At 39.5% G+C, this 21,521-nt stretch overlaps 1 protein-coding gene across 2 annotated transcripts in view; it reads left to right on the top strand.

The window, feature by feature from the left end:
* ADAMTS6 (ADAM metallopeptidase with thrombospondin type 1 motif 6) overlaps positions 1 to 21,521 on the top strand; it is a 177,107-nt gene that overhangs the window by 126,851 nt on the left and 28,735 nt on the right. For both annotated transcript variants that reach the window (XM_042449962.1, XM_042449963.1), the window contains exons 14-15: positions 4,936 to 4,999; positions 19,374 to 19,476. In XM_042449962.1, coding sequence (XP_042305896.1) covers positions 4,936 to 4,999; positions 19,374 to 19,476 — 167 coding nt within the window. The remainder of the gene's footprint in view (positions 1 to 4,935; positions 5,000 to 19,373; positions 19,477 to 21,521) is intronic.

Here is a 21,521-nt window from a genome sequence, read left to right on the forward strand (position 1 = left end):
TGCATAAGAAGAGCCACCAATGCAGAATGGCTCTCATTTTGCAGACAACTACAAAACTCCATCATAACTGATCCTTTATGCACATGTACACACATAAAGTCAGAGTATATAAAACTGCCCAAAGCTAAATCATAGGACCTTGTAGGTCCGTCTCCTCTCAGCAAGTTCTAACTAGCATGGGTGGAGCTATAGGTACTCAGCAGCTTGGCCCTTCAGTGAAGGTTACTTCCTGGCAACCACTGGCCAATGTGGATTTATACGAGCCCTTCAGCTTTTCACATCATTGTCATCTCATTGCTTCTGATACAGTGTCTGCTTCTTTGCTGTTCCTAGCTCAACCCATATTTGCATCTTCTATCTTTTCCTTGTGGCTTTTCACTCATAAGCTTCCTCCTCAGCTTTTCTATACATCATCAAAAGCTGGAGCCCAAGAGCAGCATTAAACAACTTTATTCTTAGAACCAGTTAGTATAACACCTTCTTTTTCCAGAACCTTCTTCACATTATTCTTAGAACCAGTTAGGAGAAGTAGCTTTAAAGGGAGAAAGAAGTACTTTCTGAGATAATGCTTCCCTGTTATCGGTGGGGGAGCTTTTGTTCATATCAGCATTCTTTAGTGATGACGTTGATACAGCTGAACCATAAGCAGACTCATGGCTTGATTGCATATATAGGTTACATAATGGTGTTGGCACTTTATCCCATAACTTATTTCTGCTTTGGATGGTAGAAATAGACAAAATTCAGCCCTCCATTGGATCCAAGTAATGTTGCTTTCTCCCTTTGGAAGACAAGCATGAAGCAGCCATTGTTAACAGTATCAAAAATGACAGTGAGGAAAGCAAAGAGCCCAAAAGATTATTCATAGTAGAACCCTGATAAACTTTTATAGGTGTCTTCTGATCTCTGCAAGATTTATCATTTCCTAAGTTTCCCCCAAAGAATAATAAATAAATATGATGCAGTTCATATTTGGTTGGTGCCTTAATGGGAGCCTACCAATGCTAGTGAGCTTCTTTGAGGAAAGATAGGGTACAGATTTTATATTATAGATGGACAACATATTTTAAATCAGACATATGAGTTTGAAGAAGGAAGGGAAGACTAGGTTTCTACAGAGATAAGGCTTGAACCTTATCGAAGCTTCTTCCTGAGTTTCTTCTCCTCTTTCCACCATCCTTCTCACAACTTTGTAATCCCTGATCCACCACTTGATATCTTATTAGTTTTCCAGATTCATGCTTCCATCCTCCTGTACAAGTTACTCTTTTTCTATATCTTCTCTTATCCACCTTTAGGTAAATTAAGGTAGTCTTAAAACCTCTAATTCCAGTTTGTGTATCCTGAAAACCTCTAACACTAAGGGCTGCAATTCTTGATATTATCCATCAATCATTTTTTGAATACTTTGACACAAACTCTTATATAAATTGGACACTATGTTTTTGTGCATTCTGACTCTAGACCAATAAAAGTATATGGGAGCCCTTTAGAACACAATACAACGTGGCAGTGGCATACCTAGTATATCTGACACCTGGTATGGATCATTCTTAATATCTTTCCCCACTTCAACAGCCTTTTAAGCATCTGGCGGAGCTGCTGGCCAGAAGGCAAAAAGAGGCAACTCTCTTCACTGGCCAGGCAGAAGAGCTGCAGACCTGGAAGACAGTCCAGTCCCACCAGTGGGTGCTGGTGGGGTGGGATTCTCCTATTTCCCAGAGTTGCTGGGTGAACAGGAGAGGGAGGAGACTCTCTTCAGGATTCAGCCAGTAGAGCCACCAGACCCAGAAAGTCAGCCAGTGCCACCAGTGCACTGGGTGACACCCCATTCTGAGGTGTCACCCAGTGCAGCTCACATTCCCACAGCCTCATAGTGACACCCATGCAATGTGGCAATTCATTAGTCTTTTAAAAGAACTGTCTTACATTCAGCTTTTCTCTAATTTCACAATACTGAATTATAGTTATGTGCTGAGGCATTTATATTTATCCAGAGGAGCCCTAGTGGTGCAGTGATTAAATGCCAATACTGCAGCCATTCACAGCCACAAGGCTGTGAGTTCGATCCCAGGCAAGGCTCTAGGGTCCACTCAGTCTTGCATCCTTCCATAGGTTGTTAAAATGAGTACCCAGCTTGTTCGAAGGCAATTGGCTTACATATTGTAAACGACTTAGGGAGTGCTTAAGTGCACTTATAAGCAGTATAGAAATGTATTTGCTGTTGCTATCTATATTTTGTCTTGTTAATGGCCCACAATAACTAACTACATTTTCAGATCCTTGCTTCTTATATTTCTTGCATTAATACAAATTCTTAAATAAATACTTTCAGTGGGAATGTGGCCACTCAGTCCTCTATGCCTTTGAGAGCGTGAAGCTTTGGTTTTTCATGGACTCGCTTTGTGAGGTGGTTTTCTCCACATCTTATTGCTGAACTGTATGAGAACGAGCATTCCTTTTTCATCTTCAGTGCACAGCACTCTAACACTCAGTATTCACAGCAGTCTGACTGATTGCAGTGAATGCATGTGGGCATATTTGTTTCAGGAGTCATTCAGCATGAGCTACTCATATAATAAAACTGATTCCCCTCATTCCAGTGATCATTAACACCTATATGGATCTGTAAAATGTGTGTTATGTCAAGCTGTAAATTACTGTTTTCATACATAAAACATGCTATACATCTAGCAAGCTGCCTGAGCAGTTGGAGTTGCACAATTCCATTAGCTCCTCTTGTAGGGATGATCTTCATAACACAGGTTTTCCCTTGGTTGGCTGTTGGTCTCCAATGAACCACTTATTTCTTTTCATGTGAGGAAAGCAAGTGGGGTAGTTAGTTTCTGCTTTGAAGAGCTGCCTTGAGTGCACTCCTGGCTTTCTCTCCCACCCACCCCCCCACCCATGTAAGGTTGTGGAGGGAAAGGAGCCATACCCATCACCAAGCCAGATCATTTTGTCATTTGGCCAGAGATTTCCTATCCATGACTGTGCACACTCCCATCTTTATCCAGATTAAAACAAGAACACCTTTGTTTATACTCAGCTTCGTATTCACTTTCTGACCCCTTTGATCTGATTTTAGCTAATTTCTTTGATAATAATGGAGACATTCAGCTATAGATAAACACTTAAAAGTTCCAAATGCTTCTCTCCCATTCATGAAATGAAGAGGGATGAACTGGCTAGGTCATACCCATTATATATTTGGCCCTGCTAAACTGTCAGTGTAACTTTATTATGGAGCAAGGTTGCAAACCTTTAAACTCATACCTAGGATTAAGTCCCATTGAACCCCCAGTGAGACAGAGGCTCAAAACAGATGGGCCAAATACAGCAGCTTCCGGACATTCAGGGGCATGATGTTTAGACAATGCATGCCCTGAAGTTGTTGGAAGCTTCTCCGGGGCTGCCTAAGGAGGCCTAAAACCTCTGGCAAAAGGAGTGGGTTTAAACTACTCCTGCCAGCAGCTCATTCAGGACCACAGCGGTGGCTCACTTTGGGAGCGGGCCATCGGGACTGTAGTCCTGGAATGATCGCAGCCGGAGTGGCTGGAGATCAGTCCTTTTGGGCTGCCTGCCTTGTTCCTTAGATCTGAATAGACAAGCATAGGATTGCTCTGGGAATTATTCAAGATACATTAACTCGTCATATATTTTTTTAGGATAATGGGGGACATTGAAACAACCATGTTAAAAAAAATTCCAGGATTTTTACTCACCCAATTGAGCTTTTGAACAAGTCATCCTAATATCGGAGTCTGTTCTTGAAAGCCCCCTCAAATTCAAAAGAAAATTGTGATGTGGATTAGGTATTATTATTTCCAAGCTTCTTTTTAACCTGGACAGTATTACTCCACAAATAAGATTTCACAGATTTCACATGTACAGCCCTACTTTTTAACTGACTGCATTTTTAGTTATCTATATTTATAGCAATACACTACACCAGTCCCAGTCCTGGGAAAAGAGTGGGATACAAATAAATATAATATGATAATAATACACCAAATTAATAATAAGCTCAGTTACATTTCAAACATTTAGACTTAAGGTTTTCTATTTGCAAAGACAAGTGAATTGTAGCACTAACTTTAGCTTTAAATATATGGAACCTTAAATATGACAGCTCTACAAATTCTACAAAGTTCTACAAATTCAAAGAAACATCACTGTAAATTCAAAAAAAATATTAATTTTCCAAATGTACAGTTCTGAGATCAGAAACACATAGTAGAATGTTTCAGCTTAACGGTAATCATGAAAACAATTCCTCTTCTTAATTTTGATTGATCTTATAAAACCCTTCTGCAACAGCAAAGCAGTGCTTAGATCTATGTGTAATGACTTGCACTAATGCAACATTGCAAAATACAATGTCACTGTACCAAGTATTCATGGTGCTGCATACAGATGCTGGGAATGCAATTATATGTGTTTTCATATTGCTGTTTTTAATTTTTATTGTATTAGACACAATAGAGGACAGCATCCAATGGTATATTTCTGCTGGATCCTAATCAATAGTCCCCCTCCCTCCATTAGCCTCCTTGGAGTATACTAAAATCTTGCTCCAAATAGATGCAAATCTTCTTGAGCAAATTTTTGGAGCTGGGCTGGGGGCAGTGGCAGAAGGGGAAGAATGTCTTGATTCTATCAGGGTTAATATATATATATATATATAATATTGGATATTGAAGTATACCATTAGATCTTGCCTAGAAGAAATTAGTTTCACATTCATTTTCTTCAGAATCTAACTTTTAAATTTATCTTTTTGCCATTTGAGTTAGTATTCCTTAAATTCAAAATTTTAAAGGATACAGTATTCTCCATTTTTGTTTGGAAAGAACTGTGAAAAATGCATCCCTGTCATGATTTTTTTTCACTGTTACTCCCTTTATATTTACAAATGTATAATATGTTTTCCAGACCTTCAGGTGGAGGAAAGTATTGCCTTGGAGAAAGGAAACGGTATCGCTCCTGTAATACTGATGTGAGTAGATCAAAGTTAAGCTGAAATGTAACTGTAGCAATAGCATAACTAAATATCTCAAATGCTCTTAATTCCCCTAAATATATCAGAATTTCCAAAGGACAGTTCTCTTGCAAGGTCAGTTGCAAGCAGGATTCACTTCCAGGGAAATATATTTAGTATTACATCCTTAAGTACATATTAATATAAAAAGAAAAGGCTTTGACAGACCCGAGGCATTCCAGTATTGAATATCAACAAAGGAAGTTACAGATCTTGTAAGCGCTTTACAGAGATTGATATGTGGAATAATTGTAATAGGAACCAAGGTGGTTACAGGATGCTTATGTATGAACCACTTTGACTTGTCTGAGCAATACAGGCATAATGTTGCAGATCCGAAGCATTTTTCTTGTATAAATTTTTAGTGTTTAGCTCTGTGAAACTTCAGAAGCATTATTTCTATATCCTAAAGTGTGGGTAAATAATCTTTCCTTGTTTCTCTAAAACATATAACCTGCTTGACAACCAGTGTGGTCCAATATAGCATGTCATAAGATTATAGCAGGTCATAAGAATAAAAATAAAACCCAGTACAATGAAAATGTGATACAGAGAAAAATGTTTATGTTAATGACCTTTTTTTAAAAATTACATTTTCAGAAATACTAGCTAAAATGCTAATACTTTGGATACCTCTGTGCAGTGTATGATATACCATACCCAGGCTGTGTAATGTATTATAGGCACAGGTGGCTTGTGCTCTGAGCCAGGAGGTGTATCACTTCTCCATTTTGGAATGGAACACTCATTTGCTCCACTTATAAACTGAATATCATGATTATAGTTTAAAAGAGACACCTCAACTAGAACTTATGACAGTTCACTTTACACTGGTAAAACAGTCCAAAAATTGCCATATTTATACCAAGAAGGTACTGTTTTGACACAAGGCTCATGCTTTCCTATGTATATGTTTTTCCTATGATATACCGTTGCCAACCAACTCCAAGCAGTCTTGGATGACACCAATTATCTTGATCCATTTCAAACTGGCTTCAGGTCAGGATACGGAGTGGAGACTGCCATGGTCGTCTTGGTCGATGATCTCCGTCTGTGCATCGACAGGGGAAGTGTGGCCCTCTTGATGCTCTTAGACCTGTCAGCGGCCTTCGATACCATAGACCATGGTATCCTTCTGGAACGCCTGAGAGGGTTAGGAATCGGGGGCACTGCTTTGCAGTGGTTCTGGTCCTATCTCTCAGGCAGATTCCAGATAGTGTCGCTTGGCAACAGTTATTCGGCTAAGAGGGAGCTCAAATCGGGTGTCCCTCAAGGCGCGGTACTTTCGCCAATGCTCTTCAACATTTACATGAAGCCGCTGGGTGAGATCATCTGGAGACACGGGGTGGGATGTTATCAGTATGCTGATGACACCCAAATTTGTTTCTCCATGTCTCGGACTGCTTCAGTGACCAAGGATGGCATCTCTCTTCTGAATGACTGAGGTCAGTAATGGATTGGATGAGGGAAAATAGACTTAAATTGAATCCAAATAAAATGGAGGTACTTGTCATAGGCAATCCCGATCCGGGTATGGTGATAAGCTCCCCAGTTCTGGACAGGGTCACACTTGGAGATATGAATTCAAGCTTTACATATCTTTTGCATGTATGGGTAGCAACAATAATGACAGAAGCAAAAGAGTGTGTTGTGCTGTATTTAAGCCCACCCAATAAGTTCCACAAAAAGTCTCCCTATTGCATTAATCATGGGAACAGAGAAGAAAGTGAGTTATCATGGGGCACTTGATACATACTATATCCTTTTCTGCAATCTATTGGGTTACATGATATAGACAGTCCCATGTTGAAATATAGGAAATTCTATGTTGAAATCTAGGATAACACCTCCCACTGGACCCCCTTCCCCAAGGCACAGCTGAAAAAATCTGCCTTTTGACCACCATGACCAATTTCCCTCCCTGCCATTTTGTCTGACAGACTATACTTGCTGGGCAGCGTCATATCAGGCTTCATCCTTATGGCTTAGATAGCAGTACACATCCTAACTGGCGACTTTGGCAGATTTGCAATCTCATACCTTATGGAGTTCAATTAAACAAAACAGCTTCATTTATATACTGCTTCATACTGAATGAACAGTGTCTAAGCGGTTTACAACTGTAAGCTAATTGCCTCCAACAATCTGGGTACTCATTTTAGCGACCTCGGAAAGATGCAAGCCTTGAGCCCTTTTGCTGGTATTGAACTTGCAACTCTGTGATTTTGAGTGAGTGGCTGCAGTACAGGCATTTAACCACTGAGCCACCAGGCTCCTTTAAGCAGAGATGCAATGAGTTTTTTCTGTAGAGCCTCAGCCTGAGGATAATTGGAGCCTTAGAGGACCATGATGTAGGAAAGGAATATGCTTCAAGTGCATATGCCTCTGACAACAGAGAAACAACACAAGTGGCATAGTTCCAGTGATAACTGAGCATTATCAGGTGTGGGATCAGCCAGCAAGTTTTCTCCTGTGCCTTAGACATCTGCATGACAACCAGCTGATGCCAGGTGTGCTGTCTGTCATGGCTGCATCTTCATCCTAGGGATGTCATTACCACATAACAGTCCAGGAGTTGCAAGGGTGCAGGAGCAAGTTTACCCAGTAGCCTAGCAACCCCACAGAGGAACAGAGAGTATTGTTGCTAATGATGTGGTGGACCTCCTTTCTGTATTTGACATGGGACAGAAAATGCAGTAATGCCTGTATATTTCCCTGCTGGAGAATGCACAATGCATTTTGGTGTCACATAAAGATTCTACTTGTGTATTAGTTTCTTCTCGTCACACCCAGCCCACATGAAAGCCTGAGTTATGGTGTTCTCATTGGGACTTTGTATGTGGGTATTTGTATGTTACATGACTGGGCATGGTTGTACCAAAACCTATATTTCATTATTGCAAAGTGGGTAGATCAGTCAGAAGGGAGCAATTTAAAAAATATATCTTCTCTATTAAATCTTGTTGCTCTTTTCCTTACTCTGGCTTTTTGGTCCTTACCTTTTTCCACATATCTCTGTCCCATTTTCAATTTTACACTGGCAGACATATTTCCTGGTGTAGATAAAAAACAGAGTATCCTCATCGTTGCTTAATTCAAGTTCATCCATCATTCCTCAAATTTACTGTAATTGATGAACTATACACCCTATACCCTATAGTCCTACTGACTGAAGATACACATTTTTCTAATTTCTACTTCTTAATATGGAAAAAGTAAGAAGTAAGATACTGAGGTTTTCTTCACTGGAATATGAAGGTATTCTACAGAAAGAAACAGCCAACTAAATCCATAGACCTAAATCCAGTTGTTTGTTCCAAATAAAACACACTTATTGAATCAAGGTAATCTACATGAGCACCTGGAATTCAATGGGTCTACTGTTTGTGATTAGCAGTAACATTTTCACTGTAGAAATAATTAAAGTTACTGTATGCTATTATTAACATACCTGTCCTGTTTGAGTGCTAACATGAGTCCAAGTCCCCAAAAGATAGTTCAGCAGGCAACAGAAGATGAGAGAATATCTGAGTTATGTGTGGCTCACCAGCAAAGATGATGTAGCAGATTAATCAGTTCAGACTGAATCAAATACAGTAAGCAATCAGTAGAAATGGGAGATCCAAAAATGTAGTCTTTAGATAGAGCAAGTTCTGAGGTTATCAGGCAACACAAACAAGGAACATGAATCAGGAATGTTGTATCCACCAGACAGGTCAGTTGTGAGCAACAAGTTCCACAAGGGAGGTGCCAGCATTGCTGTCAGGACAGAGCTGTTCCCTGATTAATGAACATTTGGTTCTTAAACACTCCAACCTCTGTAGCCCCCCCCCCCTCTTTTCTCTCTCCTTTGTTTCACTATGCTGGGTGGACTTCATACTGTGTTTTGTTGTTCAGTAATTGCCATGCCTTCTTGGCCTTCTGTTTCATTAGCGTGGCACTCTTACTCTCTTGTCCTCCTGCTCATCTCCCTGCTCTGTCTCACTATCTGCATTTGAATTGTGGGAGTGGTGGTGCACAACAATATCGAGAATAAATTTAATATAATTAAAAGAATATCGTTTAATGCAGAGAAGGTGGAAAGTTATGTGAGTTTTTGTTTCCTCCTGTTTGTCCTTTCTTCTATATCATAAGATGTTTTTTATAAGTCTACAAGTTAAGTTTGGCACAGAACAGACCGCTGAAAAACAGCAGCCTACCGGCACCTGTTTTTCCTCCAGAGGGATGCCACAGCTGCCAAACCACGTGGCTTCCCTCCGGTGGAAAAAGAACCTGTAAAAAGTGGGTTCTTTTAAAGCCATAGGGATGGCGTAGCAAGTGTGCCACTGGCACACTCCTTATGTAAGCGCCATGCGGCGCTTACGTAACAATGGCGGCGCCCATGTATACATGTTGCCGCCATTATTACGCCGCCATGTACTAGGGTTGTGGGATGTGCAGTCATGGCCCCCATGCAACCCTAGTACATTGCCAGGCCGGTGCAAAGTGCCAGTCTGGACCATGCCTTTTAAACTTTAAAAAAATGAATTAAATTGAGCCAATGTGAGTTTGAGTACTGGATTATACTCTGGGAGGGCAGAGTTTGAATTTGTGCTGAGCCACAAAATACCACTGGATGACTTTGAGAAAATCACACTTTCTCAGCCTGAGATAAATTAGTTGGAGCTGCATTTTGTGAGAGGAATCAGAGGACAGGAATCAGTGGCAAATCTTCTCTGAATATCTGCCCACAAAACCAGATGGTAGATAGGGTTGCCATAGGTTGGAGCCAATTTGAAGGCACGTTATCAACAACAACAATAGCAACAGAAGATAAATTAGGAGTTTATTGCATGGATAAAAAACCCAACTGCACCCCAACGGCATGCAGCCGGGTTGCAGGATGCAGGTGAGAATTATCACTTGTCATTTGCTGCTGATTCTGCTGGGTGAGTGCAGCCCAGCTGCATCTCAGGTCCCAGGCGCACTTAGGAAGCCACTTTTCGATTTTGGAAAGCTCCCTGCTTTGCAAAGTGGCCTATAAAGTGTACCTGGGACCCGGGCTGCAGTTGCCCGGCAGAATCAGTGGCAAATTATGTGTGATAATTTCCTCCTGCATCCTGCAACCCGGATGCATCCCACTGGGGTGCAGTAAGGTTTTTTTGTCCATTCAATAAGCTCCATCTTTGGAGCTGCATTTTGTGAGAGGAATCAGAAGTTGTTATACTGTTACTTAGAAGCATATGTTTGAACCTTCTATGAAGCAATACCTATCATCTCCTGAAGTTTATATCCCTTTTGTCACATTTGAGATAACAGGGTATGGCAATTAGTGCAATAACAATGTTTCTTTTTTAAAATTATGGAGTCATTTACAAACTGCCTTTCACATCCCATAATATTTTCCCATAACGCTGTTATTATGGGAAAATGTGAGAGCAATTTTTAATGAGCCCTTCTTTTAGATCTTACTGTATTTAATATTTTACCTTATTACAGTGTTAATCACTATCTTTTAAAAAGTGCTGTGTTCACATTTAAATTTTATTATGAGCACATGTTTTCTATTGTACTGTCATGAAGAAGATCTTAAAATGTTCTTATGTTCAGCAATTTAACCTCTACAGAAACTTAAATAATGATTAAACACTCCAGCAATTGGTTGCAATCTTACTAATTTGGGTTTCATGAAACACAAAGTTGCTGAGACAGAGTCATTTTCAGGATTTATGAAGAATCTTATTACCCAGTATGCTTTGAAGCAAAAAGTCATTTGAAGGGAGGGACATTTGATTAATGTGTGTATTAAAAGGCCACAGGTCTTCTGTGCTTGTCATTATTTACAAGAAAAATGCATTGCTTACACCCACTGCTTTCTGTAAAGTTTTGACTTGTGTCAGCATTCAGTGTTCCTTTTGTAATTTAAAATTATTACTCCCTAAAGTTCTTATTATTCATAAACAAAAAATCTTCATAGTTGCATTTTTACTTCAAAGTCAAGCTGTTTTCTTCCCCTTTCCTGTGACCCATTTCATCCTTTAGAATCAGTGTAGACAACTCTTACTAGACACATTTTTCATCAAAGATTTCAAGACATTATTTGGACTTTTGATGGATAACATGTTTGCTTATGTTAAAATTGAAGAACCTAGAAAGAGGAGAGTCTATAAAATCTATAAACATGAGCTGAGATCCTGTAGGATGCTGGTGATGCATAAACCTCATCCAGGGTACTTATTCTGGCTATCTGAGAGTTAAAAGCTGCTCTTTTCTCACTTGCTGAGTAATGGCATCTTGACAGTGCCTGGTGCCTGGGCACATCCCCATAGCTAATCAGAGGCCATTTGGGCTGGAAGGTGGAGTTGCACATGCGACTATCTAGTTGCACTGTTGCTGGGTCTCTGGACATAATAAATAATTGTTGCTGCTGCTGTATTGCACAGCTAGGGAAAATCTTCCTTACAAAGGTATTGATAAATCCTTGTTTGGCATCCTAAAAAGCACTTGAAACAGGCATAACCCCTAATTATGCCACAAAAGTAACCAAGATTGTAGCTGAGATCTTCGTGGTGTTCTACACTGGTATAACTTCTGAGGCTGTAGAGAAAGCAGCTGGTTCCTGAGTAGCATATTTCTGAAATGCCTGGCCTCTAAGTGGGTTCTCAAAGCCAGGGAATGCTGGCTTGGAAAACTGACTGTGCCGTGGCAACTTTCATACCCAGCAGTGGTAATTGTGACATTCTGTGCTTTCTCCTGGTTCTGCTGCTGCACAGCCTTTTAAAAAAATGCAGCATGGACTGAAGCCAACTTTTTACCAATTACTAGCTTAAACAGATATCCCTTGGATTGTGTGAGCCCAGTTGTTTTGTGTGTTTGCATGTTTGACAACACAATCCTGTACTTCTCTACTCAAAAGTAAGTCCCATTGAGATCAGATGCATTTACAGAGGCAGTGGTTAAACCTTAGTTTAGAAAAACAACCAACAAATTTACATCCCTTGATTATAGATAATTACTCGCCAGTATCACAAATACAATTATATAGGAAGACTATAAAAATTAGTAACTTCTTGATCCATGGTGGTAATGGATTATACTGATTATATTAATTTGTTCCAAATAGCCTTGGTGGATGACCTATGCTGGAAAATGGACAGCAGTAATGAACCCTGTTAGTTTTCTTGGACTTGTCATTGGCTTTTTATACCATTAAGCATTGTATGCATCTGGATTGCCCAGATACTACTGGATATAAGATTCTGTGAACTGCAGCCTGAAAAAATAACTTTTCTGAGCTCAGGTCACCTACCCAAATGGGGAAGTGGTTCCAGGAGCATGGTGTTTTGGTGGCTGCAGTGTTCTTTGTTTTTGTTTTGATTTTGGAGGGACAAAACCTGAAAGTGACACTGGGAGAGTTTTGATGAAGTGTATTTCAAGGGTCACGTATTCTTCCTTAACCTCATCCTTTTAAACATTTATATGAGGCCATTGGAAGAAAACCTTCAGTGATCTGGTTTAAAGTGTCATCAGGCAAAGATTATGCACAGCCCTCTTCTTTACTTCAGCTAGTCTAAGGGAGGCTTTGGAAATCTTGGTGATGAATGAATGAATGAAAGTTTATTTCTAGACCGCTATTCCTTAGAGATCATAGTGGTTTACAAAATTTAACATCAAAAAACAATACAAAGTGAAAGCCCATAACCCAACAATAAAAAACCCACACGTACCACTTAAAAACAATACAACAATTCTAAAAACATTCTAAACAATCATTCAATATAAAAACCAATTAAAACACATTAAAACACATATAACAAATTAACTGGATCGAACAAAATGTATATAGAGAAAGGGATAACATGAGGGCACATGGGGGAAGGCTTGATGGAAGAAAAAGGTCTTCAGATGTCTAGAGGCAGCTTTGGGATGGATGAGGACAAACAAGATGGAGGTTTAATTCAAATAAATTAAGGATTTTAGGGGTAGGAAAGCAATTGGATGGATGCAACTAGTGTTGGATGGGATTGGACTTCTGAAATTCCTGCATGGTTTAGGAATTTTCCTAGACTTGGCACTATCAGCGGCAGTACAACTGTCACTGGTTACTAGGGATGCTCTTTATCAGCTTTAGCTTTACCAGTTGTACCCCAGTTTGGAGAAGGACTTTGCTAAATTGATTGTTCTGATACATTCAGCCTAATCTATGGTTTGCAGTGATGCTTTCCCAACTTTCAGCTAAATCTAGAAGCTCCAGCCAGCGTACAATATAGTCACCTGATTTGCCAGTGTATTTCTAGGTCAAATATAAGGTGTTTGGGATCAGCTTTACATCTGTAAATGTCTTGTTATCAGATTATTTGAAGACCCTTCTGCACTTGTATTATCTTGCCTGTGCTCTGTGATCAGTCATTAAGCCCTGTTTTGTTTTCTAAACAGTGTGCAGAGTTCCCCTCACTGTCTGCTTTTAAAGAGACCTTAAAATCTGGTTGTTCTAGTTTACTTCAAATGACTGGATGCTAAATATACCCAATACTTTATTGTAATATGGTTTTATTTTGTAAATTAACTTGAGTATTTGAGTAATAATGAAACTGAATAATGCAAAAGTGCTAACTGGGTGAGCCTTGACTAAAGCTGTTCAGAGCCCTGACTGAGAGAGAATTGTTCTTTCTCCAAAAGACTGAATGGCTTCCATATTTCAGCAATGTGTGAGTCTCCTGCTCTGAAGTGGAAAAAATGTCTTGTAATTACAGGAGGTCATTTAGTTCCTCATTTAACCACACATATTTAACATTGTCTTGCCCATCTTTGGTCACACCCAAACCACAGGAAAAAAATGTCATGTCTTGCAATTGAGACCACAGTCAAAATACAAACAAATCATTTGCCTGAGGCTACCCTGAAAATCATAGCAGAAATGTCTTAAGCACATTAAGTAGTTTTAGCAACATGGTTGTTTATTCTAATAATAAATCATTATTGAGAGTATAGATAATCACTACACAAGGTCCAAGCATAATTTGAAATATTATTGATTCTTCGGATCCCTAAAAGCAAAGCCAGCATTTAAACAATATTTGGGACAAATTGTGTAGCAAAATTGGAGGCAGCAGTGGAAAAAAACAAGAAGGCAAGAGAGAAATTTCCTCTTCCATTTCTACCAGTGAGATGTTTTGAAGAGGCCTAAGATCTCTGACAGCAAGGAAAATGGCAGTATGCTGCAAAATTGGCCAGAAGCTTCCATAGGTGCCAAAAGAGGAGAATGAACGAGTATTGTGAAAGAAATGGTGCTCCAACCTAAACAACTATGGATGCATCTACATTGCAGGAAAAATGCAGTTTAACACCACTTTAAGTGCTGTAGCTCCATACTATGGAATACTAGAATTTGTAATTTTACAAGTCAAAAGGAGTAAAAAATAGAGGTTGCTTAACATCTCTATTTTTCTCCCACTGCCCCAACACAGTTCTGCATTGCCTATTAGGGAGTCTTTGCCCTCAACCCTCCTCAAGCTCTGCCCTGTTTAAATATCTGAAGGGATGTCATATTGAGGAGGGAGCAAGCTTGTTTTCTGCTTCTCCAGAGAACAGGACCCAGAACAATGGATACAAGCTCCAGGAGGGGAGATTCCATCTCAACATTAGGAGGAACATCCTGGCAGTGGGGGCTGTTCGACAGCAGAACACAGTCCCTCTGTGGAGTCTCTCTCCGTGGAGGTCTTTGGGCATAGGCTGGATGGCCATCTGTTGGGGATGCTTTGGTTGGGAGTTCCTGCATGGCGGAGTGGGTTAGGACTGGATGGTCCTTGTTGTCTCTTTCAACTCTACGATTCTGTGACTCTATGATTCCTCTGCTATTTTTGTTGGGAAAACTGGGTTTAAGCCACCTCTATGTTTTATCCTCCTACACTCCATGATCTCTACTCCTGCCCCCCAGCTCCTGAGCCAGGAGGAATGAGGGGCGGTTGCAACCTTTGCTCCAACCACACACACACACATATACACGCAATCCCCACCCTCCCCATCACACCCTGACACTCTCTTCCTTTCTCTTCCTCTCTCACACCCTGCCATGAAGTCTGAAGCTGAGGGGGATGCTGAAAAAATGTTCCAGTCGCCTCCCCTCTCTGGAGGGTGAGTTAATCACGTGAGGTTGGAACCTCCCTTGAGAAACTTCAGATCCCACCAGTTGAGAACCTAGGTGTTAGACATTGTCCCTGAAAATAACCCCTATAAAAGGTTTCCCAAAAGATGTAGTACTACCAAAGAAATCAATGGATACATTTGACCCCAAAGCAAACATCCTCTTAGTTTGGTGCTTGCCTTTGCTCCATCTTTTCCTGCTCTCTGGCATATTTTTTTAGGGTGTGGGGGCATATGGAGAAATATCCCTCTCTCCAGTTGTACCATGGATTTGCACGAGGAGAGAATAATAAGACATGAGTGACATCATTGTATTCTTTAAATACCTCAAGAGCTGCCACAAAGAGGAGAGAGAGCAGGCTTGTTCTTTGCTACCACAGAGGGTAGAACCAGGTCTAATGGTTCGATGTTACAAGAGAGTAGATTTTGATTGAACATTAGAAGGAATTTCTTGACAGGAAAAGCAGTTTATCAATGGAACCAATTACCTAGAGGTTTCCTTCTCTGGATGTCTTCATACAGAGGCTGGACAGCTATCTGCTGGTGAAGCTTTAGACGGAGATTCTGCACTGGATTCTATCACCCATGAGGCCCCTTCCAACAATATGATTCTATAATATAATTAAATTTGTTACACTTTTTACCTAAAACTTGACACAGATCATCTTCAAACCAAACTTCTTTTACACTACCATGTTCCAATTGAATTTGATAAGCCATTGCATGAGGAATGATTACAAAATTCTCCCCTCACCCTTCTTTGTTACAATACTGCATTGTGACTTCTCCAACTTTGCCTTTACATAGGCTGTGGCCCTATAATTAAATATTTCAGCAGTAGCAATTATTACCATTCAGGGATGGGAATTATTCCAAATATTCTGTGAAAGACTCCATCAGTCAGAACATTTGCAGTCTAATGTAGATGTTTGATTAAGCCTATGGTCCAAAACACACTGCGGAAATAATCCAGTTTGAGACTGCTTTAACTGCCCTGGCTCAATGCTGGGAAATTCTGGGAACTGTAATTTTGTGAGACATTGAGCCTTCTCTGTCAAAGAATTCTGATGCAGCAATAAACTACAAATGCCAGGATTTCTTAGCACTGAGCCAGGGTAGTTAAAGCAGTCTCAAACTGGATTATTTCTGCCATGTGCTTTGGACGTATGATGAAAAAAAACTTTTTTCAATATTGTAACTTTTTAAAATTTATTTTTTGGGTGCTGAATTTGAAAAAGCAGTGTTTCTGGTTCATGTTTCAGCTGATTTGCAGCTGGTTTTAAAGATCTTGGGAGGAGCTGTGAAAGGAAAAGGAAGAACTGCTACTTTTTTGAACTGTTTGGTTATGTTTTGAGAAATTTGGGGTGAAAGTTCACCTACCAAAAAGAAGATGATGTGATCAGAGGGTTTTGGGGGAATGCTAGGAGCTTCAAGGATATCACTCATCCATCCTTAATTTAAACCATAAGGTTAGAATTGAAGGCCAAAGTCTTGCATCTGGAGATGTAGCTACTGTGCCTTTTGATGCTACTATTAAAATCACTACCTTTTAAGGCATGCTGCCCATGAACCAAAGAAAAATTCAGAGGCAGTGAGCAATGACTAGGTGGACAGCTAACTATGTTTGAAAATGACTTTAAACACATATTTCCTGAAGATAGGTATCTCAGATTCAAATAGCTTCCCTAAGAAATTACTGGAAATTTTTTTTAGAACTAGTTTGAGAAGTGGACTTATGTGCCCCAATTTGGGATAATTATTGGAATGTGATCTCTCATAAACTTAGGCAGTGTGGTGATTCAGTTCATTCTCGAAATAGATCAGCTCTAATTAGTTTTGTCTGGTTTGGACAGTTGTGGCTGGTGACTCCCATGTTAGTGAGATAATGAATCCTCTCCACCTTTTTGTACAAACTTTTAAGTAGCTATTTGAGATGTTGGACTTGTCTGCAAGGTTAGGGTTCAACATCATGTACAGCTCCTTTGAAGTTTCAAATAAACCTCAGAGTGGATTCACTGCTCTACTAACATGGAGAACCCCTGGTGCTCCTGGATCTGAAATTAGACTCCAGGGACAGAATGCTAGAAAGTGCATGTCCAAAATAGAGCAAATAGCACCATATAAGGAAAATGCCAGGAAGACCTGCAGGGGAGATGGAATTATTTAACAGACAGCTGTTACTTCCAGTTTGGAGTAAGAATCTCACCAGTGCTTTCCAACTGCAGTACTTAGGGGAAAGGATGATAAAGTTAGCTGCCTTTTTCTTCTGCTTTTTTTTCCTTTTCTTTTTTTGCTACTTTTCTATTAGTGGGAATATTTTTTGGAAGTGTCTTGTTTGATTTTGGTGGCAGTTTTACTTACACTAGCTTGTGTTTCTCCTTATTTTGTCCTACCAGTACCCAGCCTTTTAATTCTTTCTCAATTTGGTCTCATTCTATCACATTGGTATTTCCCATTGTTGATTAATTGAATACTGTTCTCAGTATTGTTCTAGTAATTAGTTTTATTAGGCAGAGCTACGTCCCATGAGAGCAAGTGCATAGTGGTTTGAATGTTTGACTACAACTCTGAAGATCAGGGAGATTATCTCACAAGGGTTATCTTGTCCTTGTCCCATTCCTGTCCCGTCCTTCCCACGCAATTGCAGGAAGGACTTTCAGATGAAGTTGCGCAGATCCCATCAACCCATTCAAAAAGCACAATTGACCACAATCGGGCAAAAGACTTACAGATGACATTTGCAGATCCCATCATTAATCCACCGTTAACTTGTTATTAAAGCAACATTGGCCGGCATTTTGCAATAACAGAAGTTCGTGTTATTGCAATGTCACTTTAATGATGGGCTAATAGTGGGATAAGCACCTCAGTTTGAAAGGCTTTCACTCTTTCACAGTCATGGATGGGTTAATGGCGGGATAAGGATGGGGGAGCAATCCCGTCCCTATCCCATCTTTGTGTATTAGTCTCCCAGGGTTCTATTCCTAACTTGGCCATTAAGCCCACTGGGTGGCTTTGGGCAAGCCTCACACTCTCAGTCTCAGGCAAAGGCAATGGTAAACCGTTGAACAAATCCTGCCAAGAAAACCACATGATAGGTTAGTCTTGAGGTCATCATAAGTCGAAAGTGACTTGAAGGCAAACAACAACAACGATGTCCCTTATTTTTATATACACGCCCATTTTGGCATTTGACTTTAGGCTAGGTTTGAATTTGATCTGTGTTTGAGTTTGAGTTTGATCTGCAGCCACTCAGTCACAAACCATACGGTTACAAGTTCAATCGCAGCTTGACTCAGGCTTGTATCCTTCCAAGGTCGCTAAAATGAGTACCTAGATTGTTGGGGGCAATTAGCTTAAACCACATAGACACTGTTAGTTCAGTATGAAGCGGTATATAAATGAAGCTGTTTGTGTGTGTTGTTTGTTTAGTATCCATGCTGTCTTTCACATAAGACTTTTGTTTTCAAGCAGCACTTATGTATCTACTCTGTCATACAGTAGAAAAGTAGCATGAATACTATCAAGTTTAAACTTATTAAAAGAAACTTTAATAATAATCATAACAGAGATGGCTAACATACATACACAAACCCTGGATCTGCCTACTTGCATTTTTCCTAGATTCATCTTCTCAGAAGGTGATTTAATGTGTCCAGATTTCATGTAATTCTGGGGGGGGGGGGACACAATATGGCCACTTTTGTATACCACTTCAGTGGGAGGTGTGAAAATTTAAACGAATTCAGATCAGACCAAATCCAAATTGGAATCAGGCTACAAATTGGAGAGTGGGATTTCACTACTCTAGTACAAAACACCAGTTAAAACTATCATCCTTGTAAAGTTACATTATATAAACATTGAGCTCTCTCCTAAATATTGGAGTAGCTGAAGTTACCATTGTTCCTTGTGTCACATATGGTGCCATGTCCAGCAGTACAAAGAGTCTGAGACTCAGCTGGAATAAAGATTATAATATTAACTGAGAATCTGGAGCTGTAGTTTGATGCACAACATCTGACAAAATTTTAAGCAAACACAAAAGTGTATTTATATTAATCTCTGATTAGATTAATGCTGAGAGCGGGAATAATGGAAATTGCAACCCAAAAGAACTTCTTCATGATTTGATGTAATTTATGGGAAGTATACTATGCCTTTAATCTTCACATTTATCTGATATTAAGGGTCTTTTTATTTTTATCAGCCATGTCCTTTCGGGGCCCGTGATTTTCGAGAGAAGCAATGTGCAGATTTTGACAATATGCCATTCCGAGGAAAATATTACAACTGGAAACCATATACAGGAGGTAATATACAGTTTTGTAAACCTGAATGTAATCTAGCTCTGGACCCCTTGTGTGGAAGACGGGTGATAGAGTTTTCTCATATGGCTCTTGGGGGTGGGATATGCATTACTGCTTGGGTCCATATCCAAGCCTACACTCCTCAGCCTGCTTCACCATTTTAGGCTTACACAAGAGTAGACGTTAATATGATGTGACAAAGGCCAGTCATGCAAGTCTTTCCATGGGGCTGGGCTACCTGTTGCAGCGTGTTTATTTCTGCCACAATCAGGCTAAAAGAGTGCTAAAAGATGGACACTTTCTTCAGGACCTAAGTACAGTCTTATGGTTCATTTCAGATATGTTGTATAAATTACCAGCACTGAAATATCTTAAATCCTGGTTGGTTCAGAATGAGTAATGCTTGCCTATCTACCCACTCTCCTACCATTTCTGGAAGGAGCTTGGTGAATCAACAGTGTCAAGTAGAATATCCAACCTAGTTGCTATATTCCTGTTCACTTTAGGTTGTGACTGCTGACCAACCATTGTGCAAGTGTGTACCCTGAGGATGATGCCCTTTAAAAAAAAAAGTTTTTAATTGCTTCCTTTTGAGGATGCAGGATACTTATTTAAAAATAGAATTTACAGTGCTGCATTTTAGCACCTTTGGGGTTATTAAAGTCTTTTTGTGGTGATTATCACTTGAAAAATGTTGCAAAAATAAGAGACATTGGACAAAGGAAGGAAAAATGTCATAAGTTGTAAATGACAATAGATCAATAAAAACCTTATACAGTTTTCCTAAGCTTTGCATTTTCTTCCTGTCCTTGTTTTATATCAAGCTTGCAAGACTTTATATTTTTTCTATTCACGGAAATTTGCATTTTAACCTGTTTTTATTAGTCTGGACATTTATACTTGAAATTTATTTAATTTATACAATTCCCCCTACTGAACTATGTTTCTAGATTCCACCCCCCCCCCCCCAAATTGTATACATTTTAACCATTTGTATTTTAAAAACTCACATTATTTTAGAGCACAGTTTATTCCTTGGAAGCATCCTTGAATCCTCACAAATGTGTGAATGCTTGAGACAGAGTGCACTTTTTCTTAGAACTCTTGGGAAGTATGAAAATACTTTTCTTATTAAAACTACTGAATCCAGCAACGTTTATTTCCATCTCTTTACAGCAGGTATAGCTAAATTTCATAAGCCTAAAACATGCTTTATGTATCCTGTGGATACAGTTCTAGGCACTTCTCATGCTAATTTTTCAAGATTACACCCAATATTAAAGAGTAAATTTAGCTTCAGAATGATACATTTACAAACATTTCATCTTTTACCATTTTAATAATCATTTCAAAATGATGTGAGACAACATTTACAGAAATAAGTAGAACACAGATAACTCCAGAAAATGTAAATAAAACTAATTTTCTAGTAAGCAGACTCCAAAGCTATTCAACTAGTTTGCATTCACAGGGTTCTGAAGAAGAGCCTCTTCACAGTAATAACTCGTAACACTGTCCAGTTGAACAAATTTTGCTAACTGATGTTGCAATTCTGATTCTAAAATATTTAAAATATTATGAGCTGCCTAAAGCTTTCCAAACTTTTTACATCAGAGCAACAAGATGCCTGGTGGCACAGTGAGTAAATGCTGGTACTGCAGCCACTTACAGCCACAAGGTTGTGAGTTCAACCCAGGCAAGTCTCCAGGGTCCACTCAGCCTTCCATCCTTTGGTAGGTCAGTGAAATGATTACCCAGCTTGTTGGGGGGCAATTGGCTTACCCTAAGCCACTTAGGGAGTGTTAGTTCACTGATAAGCAGTATAGAAATGTACTTGCTACTGCTATTGCTATAGGTCAATGGCAGAGAGTTCTTAGGCTGAAGAGGAAACTGAGCATGTGAAGACTATTGAAGAAGATTCAATGACATACTTTATGACTATGAAATAAACATATATGTGTGTGTCTCTTTATGGGGCAATGGCACAGATGTTATGGATTATTATTATTATTATTATTATTATTATTATTATTATTATTATTATTATT

The sequence above is a fragment of the Sceloporus undulatus genome, chromosome 2 (assembly GCF_019175285.1).
Source record: "Sceloporus undulatus isolate JIND9_A2432 ecotype Alabama chromosome 2, SceUnd_v1.1, whole genome shotgun sequence".
Classification (NCBI taxonomy): domain Eukaryota; kingdom Metazoa; phylum Chordata; class Lepidosauria; order Squamata; family Phrynosomatidae; genus Sceloporus; species Sceloporus undulatus.